Raw genomic sequence first — 13,833 nt, forward strand, 5'->3', positions numbered from 1 at the left:
CAATCGCTATTATGTTTGAGTTATATTTTTGTGACCATGTGGTCATAGGTTCGAGTCCCATGGTAATAGTTAGTTTAAATATTTATTTTACTATTTCCAATAAAAGTTTATAAAAATTAATTTTTGTGATAATGTTGAAAAAAAAATTAATTAGTAACAATTTTATATGGAATAAACTTTTGGGTAAATCTTTGATAAAATAAATAGTGCTAGAAAAAATCTCATTATAATAATAAGTAATAATTTGAGTAACTCAAATAACAAATTTAAAATAATTTATTTTTTAAATAATAATTTTAAATGTGAATTAATAAAAAATTATAAAAATACAATAAAAACAAGACAAACCTAAAACCAAACTACAATAATTAACTCAAATTGATGGGTTTAAATGATATTATCAATGTTAAAACAAAACCACGATGATTAACACAAATTAATGGTCTATATGCTATTATTATGAAGGATATCTAATATCTTCCCAATCAATGAGCTAGTTTGGGAAATAATCTATTTTTTACCAAGTCAATCTCAAAATCATTTAGTATTATTGGTATTTATTGGTATACATTCAATTTAAACTCTTTAAGGAAATTTCTTGTTTATCAATGTTATAGCGATTGGTCTAGTTTCAATCGTTAATATGTTTAAGGAATGGCGATTGGTTACTTATCCAATCGCCACTAATAAAATCATAGCAATTGGTTCTTTTTCCATTCGCTATTAATCTTCAAAAACACACCAAAAACAGGCGCCATTTTTTCGTGATGGCGATTGGTTACTTATCCAATCGCCACTAATAAAATCATAGCAATTGGTTCTTTTTCCATTCGCTATTAATCTTCAAAAACACACCAAAAACAGGCGCCATTTTTCGTGATTTTTTAATAGGTTTATAGCGATTGGTTTTTGTAACCAATCGTCGTTATGTCAAGGCAGTAGCGATTTGTCTAAAGACCAATCGCCATTATCAAGGTAGTAGCGATTGAATTTCAATCCAATCGCCACTACGCACTTTGATAATGGCAATTGGTCGTAATTTGATAATGGCAATTGGTCGTACTTTGATAATGACGATTGGTCTTTCGACTCATCGCTATGTTTGCTCGCTAATTAGCCCTTTTTTTTTTACTAGTGAGAGGTATTATATGTACTATTATATTTTATGTATGTCGACATCTTTGTGTATACATTTTTTATTTAATAGAAGTCAGCCATCTAAAACAAAATTTAATATTTAATATAGAAAATTAGCCTGATTTACTTCAATTAATACATTTAAAAATAAAATAATATTTGTTTTTTTTTTATAAATGATTCTGGTTATTTGAGCTACCAAGCAACCCTATTAAATTAATTTTTAGTTATATTAATTAATGTACTTTAGATTTAGATCATATTTTTTTAAAATTAAAGAAGAAATAACATGAAACTCTACTTCATGACACTAATACTTAAGATTGTCTTTTATTATTATTGTATGAATTTGTCTTCAAATATGTAACCATAATATGAGAAATAATTAAGTAAAAATAAATGTATATAAAATATAATTTTAAAAAAATACAATAATTTCCAATGAATATGTCAAGGTACAACCTTGGTAGATCACACGACATGGTGTCAATCTACAATTTGCCCGCAATCTCAATTTCGTAGTACATCTTATGCTTTGCGAGAAAAGAATTTTTCACTCGAGTCTCCCTTCAAAATGTGGAATTATCTTGGGGAATAGGAATGATAATGAGATATATCGAAAGTATCGAAAAATTATCGATATTTTGCCAAATAAATCAACCCATGAATCAATAAATCAACCAATCTAAATAAATTTATAAAAAATCAATGAATTAACTAAACTTAATAAATTTATTTTATTTTTTTAACAGATTTGAAATTGAATTCCAAAAGTATTTATTATTTCTCTCTGACCTTAATAGATGTGTTTCCTTCTCTAAACAGATTTTATATTAATTTAATTATAAAAAAATTATTTTTTAAAATAAAAATATAATTAAATTTAAATATTATTCGGTATGAATGGTATAATACCGATACCGTATCGAAATCGCGATATACCGTCAATATTCGGTAAGATACGTATGCTATTTGTATCGTACCAATATTTCTACCGAAATAACGGTACAATAATGATATAATTTTTCTTATACATAAACTTTTGATATCATAAACCATATATTAAAAAAAAATTACAATATACGGTATTGTATCGTACAGTTCTATCAACATGTAAATGATACAAGAAAAAAGCGGTACAAGTGCCAATCTACTAAGAAAAAGTGGTAAAGGTGCATGCCTATTGTAGACAAGTAAGAAAAGGTGGTACAAGTGGCATGCCAGTTGTAGACAAATTAAAGCCTTTAACAAAACATATGGTTAAATCTCCTTAAACTATCAACATCTAAATGAGATGAAGTAGTAGTATATTTGTTGAGCTAAAATCATCCTCATATTCAATTGATTCATGGGTTAACTCAACTAAATTTACTTTTATTGTTTGGACTTCAAATTATATTATATATGTTAATAGCTGGGTAGTATTGAATGTTTACCACTTGTCTTTCACTTGCACACTAAAACAAACCAATGAACTACAAACATGTCACATCTCCCACTTGACCCTTCACATGCCTTTAAATTGCAGCCTAAGGATTCCAGACATCAGTTAGCAGCCACATCTCTCTGTTTTCCTTCATAAATAAGAAGTCATTTCTCTTCCTTCTTTCCTTCACATCAGCAAGTACAAAACTCTCAACTTTTTCCTTTTTAAAGTCCCTAAACGAACACCAAAATCATGATTGCATCCAACAAGCTCGTGAACATGGTTAGTAGGTGGAGAGAATGGGCAGCTACAAGCAGGAAACGAATTGCGGACACAAAAAGCTTTGAGAAAGGTCATTTTGCGGTTTACACAAGCGAAGGAAAACGGTTTGTGGTTCCATTGGCCTATCTCAATAATCTTGTCATGTTGGAAATCTTTAGAATGGCTGAAGAGGAATATGGAGTGGATGGGAATGGTCCAATTGTGCTTCCCTTTGATGGTGCCTTTATGGAATATGCTATTTCTTTGATAAAAAGATCAAACTCCGGTGAAGATATAGAGGAGAGGCTGATCGTGATGTCAATGTTTCCCTGCGGTCGGTTATGTTTATCGTCTTCTTTGTTTGTCCAACATGATCAAACTGTCTGCAGCTTTTGATTTTGTGTTGTTAAACCAGTTTTTTAAATGGAAGAAAGTTTAGTTTATCAAAAGAAATCATCATAATGTGATCCCCAGAATGATGAATCTTGTCTTATTTGGAATCAGTTTGAATTAAATATAGAATATAGATATATGACATGTGGGGGACCTTAAAGGGGCAGGGCCTCCACCAACCATAAAAGTTTTAAGATATTATATATATATATATATATATATATATATACCAAATAAAATTTTGTCCGGCTGATTTTGGAGTTGAAATTCATATTAGAAGTCTATGCCTCTCACATTTTCTTTATAATAACATCACCCTTCCTTTTATAAAATAATAATTTTTTTTATTTTATACAAATATTATTTTCTAATATATAAATATTTATAATAAACTAACACTTTCTTTTATAAAAATTAATAAAAAAAACTAATTCATAATTATAGTATTCTAATTTCAAATATAATTTTATTAAAGTAATTATTATTAATATTTTATTTTATACCAATAATATTTTCTAATATTTTCTAAGATACAATATTTATAATAATACATAAATTTTAGTTAATATATAAATAAGATTTATTTATATAATTTAAAATATAAAGAATTATATATAAAATAATGAAAATCATATAAGATTATTATTTATTTTAAAACTACATTTATATTATAATTATATATATATATATATTTTATTAATTTCAATATAATTAATTAATAATACAAATTACTTATAAAATAAAAATTAAAATAATAATTTATATAAATATAAAGGTAAAATATTATTTTATATTTCTTAATTTTAAATTAGTTTTAAACTATTACAACAAATAAATGTATTTATTAGATTTTATTTAGGGGCTTAGGTTATGTCACATATTTATTTTTAGTTATTTATTTTATGTAGGATATAGAATAATGGAGATATTTTATAAACGAATTTGTACTTCTACATCACATGACCAGTCTGAGCTTTCTCAATCAATTAATGAGCCTACTAATGAGTCTAATGTTACTGATCAAATATACATGGTTAGAATATAGCATATCAAAATATGCATCATTTTGTTTTTAGTGTTATCTTTTTAAGCCTTTAAATAGAGAAAACCACTAGTAAAAAATGTGTTTTTAACGGCGAAATTTTACGGCGGTATTTAAAACCGTAGTTAATACCTTGTTTTTAACTGTGGTATATAAAACCGCCTTTAAAAGTCTTACATTTAACTACGGTATATAAAACCGCCTTTAAAAGTCTTACATTTAACTGTGGTATAAAAAAACCGTAGTTAAAAGTCTTATCTTTAACTGCGGGTTTTTATACCGTAGTTAAAGTCTTATCTCTAACTGTGGTTTTTTGTTTTTTATACCTCAGTTAAAATCTTACGTTTAATTGCGTTATATAGATCCACATTTAAAAGTCTTATATTATTATAAATCATAAAAAAAAATAATAATAAATTTTTATTTTTATTTTTTAAAAAATTAATTGAGATAAGTTTCAAAAAAGAATATTAAATAAGTTAATTAAAATATATATACTTGTAAAATATTATTTTATATATCTTACATGAATTAACAATGAAAAAAATGAAAATAATAAAATATTATATTGAGACTTCATATTTATATATAGTTTTATATTATATCCACTTGATTTAGTTTATAAATAATTCTAAAAATAATATTAAATAATATTAATATTTTTCTCTCTCATAATTAATGACTTATTAAATAATAGACTAATTTATTACTAATTACTTTTATAAAATAATATATATATATATATATATATTAAGATAAAATATTTATTATTTTTTAACCTTTATAATTTAGTATGCACTATTATATTTTTTAATTCAAATAAATTTTAAAAATATAAAAAACTAGATTTTTTTTATTTACATATTTTAGATTTGATATTGTCAAGACTATTTTTTTATAATTAATGAAGATAAATTGTTATCAAATATTTATTTAGAATTTTTGTTGTATTATTTTTTAAACTTATATTCTAATTAAATTTATAAAATAATGTAATAAATATATATATATATATATATATTAACAAATATTAAGACTTTTATATTAAGACTTTTAAACCGTAACGTAGTTACAAGTATATGCTAGTATATTTATTAATTAAAATGAAATGTTAAAAATATATTTTATATATATATATATATATTATATACGATGAAAGAGAATGATTTGAAGTTGAAAAAATAAAATAATGTAAGGAAATAAAAATAGAAGATAGAAAGTTATTTAATTTTTTCAACCAATTAACACGTCATTCCCTTCCCTAAGTCCCTCTCAATCCTCTCTCATATGTATATATAATTATTATTTTTTTTATAAAAGTAAGTTAAAAATAAATATTAATTTAATTTAAAAAAACTAAATAGGATTATTTCTATGTATTATCTTAGAAATTTAATTTAAATATAAGTTTAAAGAAGTTACTTTGTCAATAATTATATATAATTATAAATTAAAATATTAACCTATTATATCGATTAAATTTAAATTAAATTTAGTTTCATAATCTTATATACATTTAGTTTATAAATAATACTAAAAACAATATTAAATCTTATTAATATTTTTTTCTTTCACTAATTTAATAGACTAGTTCATCACTAATTATTTTATAAAATAAAATTCAAAATAATAAAAAATTTTAGTTTATAAGTTTATATTTATATATAACAAATGTCTTATACAAAGGAATTTGTTATGTGAATTACAATTATATAAAGATTTTAAATATTTTTTTATTTAAGATTAGTTAATGTAATTATCACAATTAATGGTAAATAATTTAATCACATTTACAAATATTATATCTAAATTTTAAATAATATAATATATATATATATATATTATATTTATTTTAATTGAAGATTAAAATTTTATCATTTTAATCAAAATTTATATTTAAATTATGTCTTTTATAAAATAATATATAAATATATATTAAGATAAAATATTTATCATTTTTGTATAAACCTTATCTTTTTAAGTGAAATAAATTCTAAAAATATGAATAATTAGTCATTTTTATTTCATTTAGATTCTTAAAATATGTTTAATGGAGATTTGATATTGTCAAGATTATTTTTTTTATTGATTAATGAAGATAAATTGTTATCAATTATTTACTTAGCATTTTGTTGTATTATATTTTTAACTTATATTTTAATTAAATTCTTGAAATAATATAATAAATATATATATATATATACTAATTAACATGATTGGGAGATAATTAACATTAGAGAAATGATTGGGAGAGAGAATTTGGTGAGGGAATAAGAGGGGAATGATGTGGCGGCAATATGATTGGCTGAAAAATTAAATAATTTCTTTGTCTTCTCTCTTTCCTCCAACTTTACCCTTTTTCCAACCAATGAGGTGATGTCAAGTCATTCATTCTCTTATTCTCTCCCTCAAATTCCCTTCCTCTATCACTCCTCTTAACATTATTAAGACTTTAAACCGTAATGAAATTAGTTATAATCACTAATATATTTATTATTATAAAATATATACTGTGATTGATTCAGTAATTATATATTATTATAAATTTAAATATTAAACTATTATATCAATAAAAAAAAATTAGTTTCATAATTTTATATATATTTAGTTTATAAATAATGCTAAAAATAATATTAAATCTTATTAATATTTAATCACTAATTAAATAATAATTAAATAATAGACTAATTCATCTCAAATTAATTCATAAAATTAAATTTTAATTAATAACAAAAGTCTAATTTATAACTTTATATTTATATAGATAATAAATGTCATAAAAACTAGGTAATTTGTACGGTTCATCACAATTACATAAATATTTTTTATTTTTTTATTTTAGATTAATTTTATATTAAATAATTTAATCATATTTACAAATAATATATCTAAATTTCAAATAATATATATATATATATATAATCATATATTTTAATTGAAGATAAACTCTCTATCATTTTAGTCAAAATTTATATCTAAATTACTTTTATAAAATTATATATATATATATATATATATATAATTTTAAAATAAACTTTTTATCATTTTTGTGTAAACTTTTATAATTTGATATATATATTATGATAAACTCTTTATCAAATAAATTTTAAAAATATAGAAGACTAGTCATTTTTATCTCATTTACATTCCTAAAATATTTTAATGAAGATTTGATCATTTCAATGACTATTTTCTTATTGATTAATGGAGATAAATTGTCATCAATTATTTATTTAACATTTTTGTTATATATTTTTTTAATTTAGTTTAAACTAAAGGTATTTGAAATTGTAATTTGTTTAATTATTAATAATATTTTTTGTATTTTAATTTATAAATTATAAAATAAAATAAAAATATTTTTTGTTTTTAATTGATGAAAATTAAAAAAAAAAAACTAATTAATAAAGTGTGTGAAAGTATTTTTTTATTTCTAATTTATGTTTAGATAAATATTTAGGATTGTAAATAATCTGGTAATCATAAGTAATAATAAAAACGACGAAAAAAATATAAATTTTTTAGTACGAGAATATAAATATTTTTTTATAAAAAATTGTTGTTTATAAAATTTATAATTATATATCAGTTTTAATTAATATTAGTATTTATTTTTTATAATATTTGTATTTTATAAAATAAAATAAAATTTGTAATTTTTAATATAAATAAAAAAAAATATAAGAATTTAATTAAAAAATGAAATGCATACAATATCTTTGAATTATATAATATGTAAATTTATAAATATAATTGAGAATTATTGTATTTAATATTATGTTATTTTTAATTATATAAAACAATAAAAATATTAAGGAATTAAGGGTTATTTATTCCACTTCACCCAGTCTTCCATTTTCTTCTCCACGGTTTCACATTCCTCTTTTTGTGGAACTTCTAGTTGATCGAGCACTATCTAAATTCCTAAATTCCTATTCTCTTTTGCGCATTATTTACATTCCCTGTTATTTTATTTTCTAGCGCTTCACCTTATTCGTACATTTGAAGAAGATGCTTCATCTTTCATCTGGCTCTATGATACATTTGAAGAAGATTTCTGCATTGTAAGTATAGTACTCCCTGGTACATTTGAAGAAGATTTCTGCATTGTAAGTATAGTACTTTTGTTTTATCGGCAAGATTCTCCATCTTGTAGATAATGATTATTTGTAAGTTTGTAAAGATGCATTTATTAAGCTGTGTTATGGTGTATTAATAGAAGCATGAAAGAAATTTGGTCATTGAATATAATTAGCTTCATTTATGAATTTTAGGTTATCAAAATGTGGTTGTCATTTATATAAATTTGAAAAAACTAATGAATGTTCTAAATTCATTTCCTCATTTTTCTCCATGATTTTATTTAAGTGACAGTGATCTCTTTTGGAACAATGGGAAATTTGCAGCGCCACATTAGCATGTTAGTATAAATTATCTCTTCAAATTAATTTATGAAATGTAATTTATATCAATTTATTTAATGTAGGAAATATTTTACATAGTTATTGCTTGTTAAAAGAGAGTAAAAAAGTGTAATTTGTTACTAATTGATAAATTTGTATATGAATCTTTTATAGGTCGGGAGAAGGAAGAAAAGGAAGAGGGAGAAGGAAGAAAATGAAGAAGAAAAGGAAGAGGAAGAAGGAAGAAAATGAAGAAGAAAAGGAAGAGAAGTTATTTCAAATTTTGGAATTTGATCATTTTTATTGATATAATAATGTTTATTTTGTATGACTTTAAATACTATATAATTATATTTTGATGTAATTATATTTGTATATAATTATATTTTTAGATAATATTATAATATAAAAATGAAGTGTTAATTATATAATATTATTTTGAATGATTTTTATTGTTGTCAATTGACTATTAACTACACTTATAACTATCAGCTATTTTTAAACTCTAATTAGTAATTAGAGACAATTATTTGTGGTAAAAATATCGCATTTATATATAGCCAACTAACTATTAACTATGGTTTTTGTACCGCCTTTATAGCCACTATTAACTGCGGTTTTTAAACCGCAGTTAGAAACTATTACTTGCGGTGAAAATCCCGCCTTTATAAGTAAACAATTTACTACGGTCTTAGGAACCGTAGTTAGAGATTATTAACTGCGGTCTTATAAACCGCAGTTAGAGATTATTAACTGCGGTTTTATAAACCACAGTTAAAAGCTAGTATCTGCGGTAAATTTACCGCCCTTAATTGTCAAAATCTCTTTAACGGCGGAACTATTAACGGCGGTTGACTACGGTAATTTTACCGCCGTAATTGTCTTTTAGCAGCGGTAAATTATACAATAACGGCGGTAAAAACCGCCCTTAAATGTTACTTTTTTACTAGTGAACATAGATGATACTTTTATAGGAGATAGGTACAAAAATTGAAAAGGGGCATTAGAAAGATTCAATCGACATATGGGAACTTCAAATAGTTGTCATAATGAAGCTAGAATTCAATTTGAATCATTTTAAGATCAAAGACATAGCATGAGAAACGTTTACGTACACATGGCCGTGATATAGAAATAAATTATCGCACCCGTTTAACGACAGTGTTTGATATAACACGCTTTCTATTGAGGCAGTGATTACCTTTTCGAGGACATGATGAGTCAAGTAGTTCATCAAATAAAGGTAATTTTCTTGAATTGATTGATTAGTATAGTCAACGTAATGAAGAGATTTTGTCTTCTTTTATACCGACTCATGGACAAGAATAATTTAGTAATTGTGCTTGTTAGTATTTTGTAATTGTGCTTGTTAGTATTTTTATGTAATTACCGAGTAAAATTTTAATTAAAAAATACATTTATTTGATCGCCAAAAAAATGCTACGTTACTAGGTATTTGGCCCCCCCGAGAATATATTTCTAGGTCCGCCACTGATGACATGTATATGGGAGAAGCATTGTTGTGCAAGCCATAAAGATTTCAAAAGGGGTGGTGATTTGAACTATTTGAAAAGGAGCAAGTTGATAAGATAAGAGCAGGTGAAAAACACATCTTTCCAATAATAATGTAGTGGGCAAGTCAAATTGGACGCATCCATGTTGTTAGTTTGTGTGAAGAGAATATAGATGTTGTATGACTTTGTTCTCAAGATGCGGTTGAAGACTACTTTACTCGTCTACCCAATTGGATTAGATGTTGGGAATTTTGAAACGAAAATTACTTTTATACTGTAATCTAGCAATGTGAGATGGGTAAATGCACAGGTTATTCAAGTTTAAAATAGAAGATCAAGCACAGAATAAAATAACATCAGATTTACGTGGAAACTCTCTCAACCTGGAGGGTAAAAAACCACGGGGCCAACTTGCAAATTTCATTATAAACAAGAAACGGATACAAATGTTCTTCTCAACTTTAAACCCAAAGTTGAGGTAAAAAAATAGAGAAAACCAATTTCATTCAGACTCAAGCTAGTCTAGATATAAGACAACAAAAAATTAGAACCTGAAGGTGAAAATCTAAGAGATCTATTGCCTCCTTCTCTTCTTTGTAGAATGTCTTCTCTCTCTAGAAGTGATAGAATGAGCAACATTCTTAGGTTTTTCTTGTTTAATTGAATGTCTGATTGGGCTGGACCCAAAGGCCCAACAATCTCCCCCTCCAGACCACGGAGAAAGGCACACGATCTTCAAGTCATCACTTGGTATTCATACCGACAAGCCGACAACAGAGCTCGAGCTTGCCTTTTGAAACAATCTTCATAAACATGTATGATGGGTTCTTATCCGTGTGGATTTTCTTCAGCTTCATCTGTTGGTTTTCTATTACATCTCTTAACCAATGAAACCTCACATCAATATGCTTAGTTCTGGAATGGTATGTAGCATTCTTGCTCAAATCTATGGCACTCTGGCTATCACAGAAAACAATTGCATCTTCTTGTTGCATACCAAGCTCTAGGAGAAATCTAATCATCCACAATAACTCCTTACCAGCTTCATTTGCTGTAATGTATTCTGCTTTTATTGTTGATAAAGCTACACATTTCTGCAACTTGGATTTCCATGACACAGCTCCCCCTACAAAAGTAAACACATAACCAGAAGTGGATTTTTTGTGATCTAGATCTCCATCCATATCAGCATCTGTGTAACATTCTAACACAGTTTCACCATTTCTAAAACTCAAACACAAATTGGAAGTGCCTCTTAGATAGCTAAGAATCCACTTCACTACTTCCCAATATTGTTTTCCTGGATTAGAGAGGAACCTACTTACCACACCGACTGCATGCGCTATACCTGGCCTAGTGCAAACCATTGCATACATCAAACTCCCTACAGCTGAGGAGTATGGAACACTTGACATTTCATCATTTTATTTCTCTGTTGATGGACACATCTTCTTGTTCAATTAAAAATGGCTAGGAAGTGGACAACTTACTTCATTTGCTCCTTGCATGTTGAATCTTTCAAGCACCCTTTCAATGTACTTCTCTTGTGACAACCAAAGTCTCTTAGCCTTTCTGTCACGAGTAATATGCATTCCCAATATCTGACGTGTTTGGCCCATGTCTTTCATGTCAAATGTCTTGGACATCTCCTTCTTCAACATGGCTATTATCTGAGCATCATGTCCTACAATCAACATATCATCAACATAAAGTAAAAGGATTAGAAACTTTCTATTAGAAAATCTTTTGAAGTAAACACACAGATCTACCTTGGTTCTCTGGTACCTATGACTCATCATAAAAGAGTCAAATTTCTTGTACCACTGTCTCGGAGCTTGTTTCAAACCGTATAGACTCTTATTTAATTTGCAAACCATGTTCTCCTTTTCTTTCACTTCAAATCCCTCTGGTTGCACCATGTAGATCTCTTCTTTCAAGTTACCTTGAAAAATGCAGTTTTTACATCATGTTTCTCAAGCTCAAGGTCTAAGTTAATTACTAGACCTAACACTGTACGAATGGAAGTCATCTTAACCATTGGTGAGAAAATCTCCTTAAAGTCGATGCCCTGTTTCTGTCCAAAACCCTTTACAACAAGTCGAGCTTTGTACTTCATAATTTCTCCATTTTCATCTATCTTTAGCTTGAACATTCATTTGTTTCTCAATGCCTTTCGGCCCTTAGGAAGTTCCACCAGCTCATATGTACCCATCTCTTGCAATGACTTCATCTCATCTTTCATTGCATTCTGCCACTTAACTTTGTCTTTATGAACTTGTGCCTCCTGAAAACTTTTTGGCTCTCCTTCTTCTGTCAATAGTATATAATTTGAAGAATGATACCTTTTAGAAGGTTGGTGCTCTCTTTCAGACCTTCTTAATGGCGGCTCTTCTGGCTCCTCTTGATGATATTGCTCCCCCTGCTCAGAAACAACATAAACAGTCTCGTCATCATTACTAGAATTAATGTCAAAGGTTTCCTTAGTGGCTTCTTCATTATGTTCATCTTCATTTGTTACTGTTGATTGTACATGTGAAGAAATTGGTATGAGTTCTATGGACTCATCAACTCTCTCTGACTTCTCGTTGATTTCTAGATTTATCTCATTCTGGCCCTCGAAGGAAACAACATCTCTGCATCTAACAATTTTTTTCTTTTCAGGGTCCCATAATCTGTACCCAAATTCCTCATTTCCATATCCAAGGAAAATACATGGAATTACTTTAAAATCCAACTTGGATCTTTGCTCCTTTGAAATATGCACATATGCTTTACATCCAAACACCCTTAGATGCGAGTATGAAATATTCTTCTTAGACCATACTCTTTCTGGTATTTCAAACTTCAAAGGAACAGAGGGTAACCTGTTTATGAGATAGTAAGTTGTGTGAACTGCTTCTACCCAAATCTGTTTTTGGCAACTTTGTCATCTTCAGCATGCATCTCACCTTTTCTACAATGATGCGATTCATTCTCTCAGTCACACCATTGTGTTGTGGAATTATAGGCACTGTTTTCTCATGTCGAATTCCATATTTTACACAATATGCTTTAAACTCCTTTGAGGTATACTCTCCCCCGTTATCAAAGCAAAGACATTTCAACTTATTGTTTATCTTTCTTTCTATCATGACATGGAACTCTTGAAAGTAATTAAATACATGGTCTTTCGTTCTCATGAAATAAACCCACACCTTTCTTGAAACTTATTGTCTGTCTTTCTTTCTACCATGACATGAAATGCATCATCAATATATGTTAGAAAGTATCGATTGCCACCCAATGACTCCTCCTTAAAAGGACCAAACACATCAGAATAAACCAACTCCAGCACAATTTGTTTTCTTTCTGATGTTTGACTAAAAGATACTTTGTGTTGCTTACCAAAAGGGCAGTAGTCGCATAGATCCAAAACCTCATCTTTGGTTGAGGGGATGTGAAACTTCCTCACCAGAATTCATAACCCTTTCTCACTCATGTGGCTGAGACGTTGATGCCACAGATTTAAAGATCTTTCATCTTGTACTGCATTCAACCCATTCTTGAGTATCTTCACATGGGCTCTGTATAAGGAGTTCCACGACTTTCCTTTTGCTACAATCATTGATTATTTGTTGAGCTTCCATTCCCCACTACCAAGGTAATGCTTGAATCCAT

At 26.8% G+C, this 13,833-nt stretch overlaps 1 protein-coding gene across 1 annotated transcript; it reads left to right on the plus strand.

Moving 5' to 3' along the window:
• The first annotated feature begins 2,842 nt into the window (after positions 1–2,842).
• LOC124924512 (auxin-responsive protein SAUR68-like) lies at positions 2,843–3,220 on the plus strand. The gene has a single exon (XM_047464541.1). The coding sequence runs from the start codon at positions 2,843–2,845 to the stop codon at positions 3,218–3,220; it is 378 nt and encodes a 125-aa protein (XP_047320497.1).
• The last annotated feature ends 10,613 nt before the right edge of the window (positions 3,221–13,833 follow it).

The sequence above is a fragment of the Impatiens glandulifera genome, chromosome 2, assembly GCF_907164915.1.
Source record: "Impatiens glandulifera chromosome 2, dImpGla2.1, whole genome shotgun sequence".
Lineage (NCBI taxonomy): Eukaryota > Viridiplantae > Streptophyta > Magnoliopsida > Ericales > Balsaminaceae > Impatiens > Impatiens glandulifera.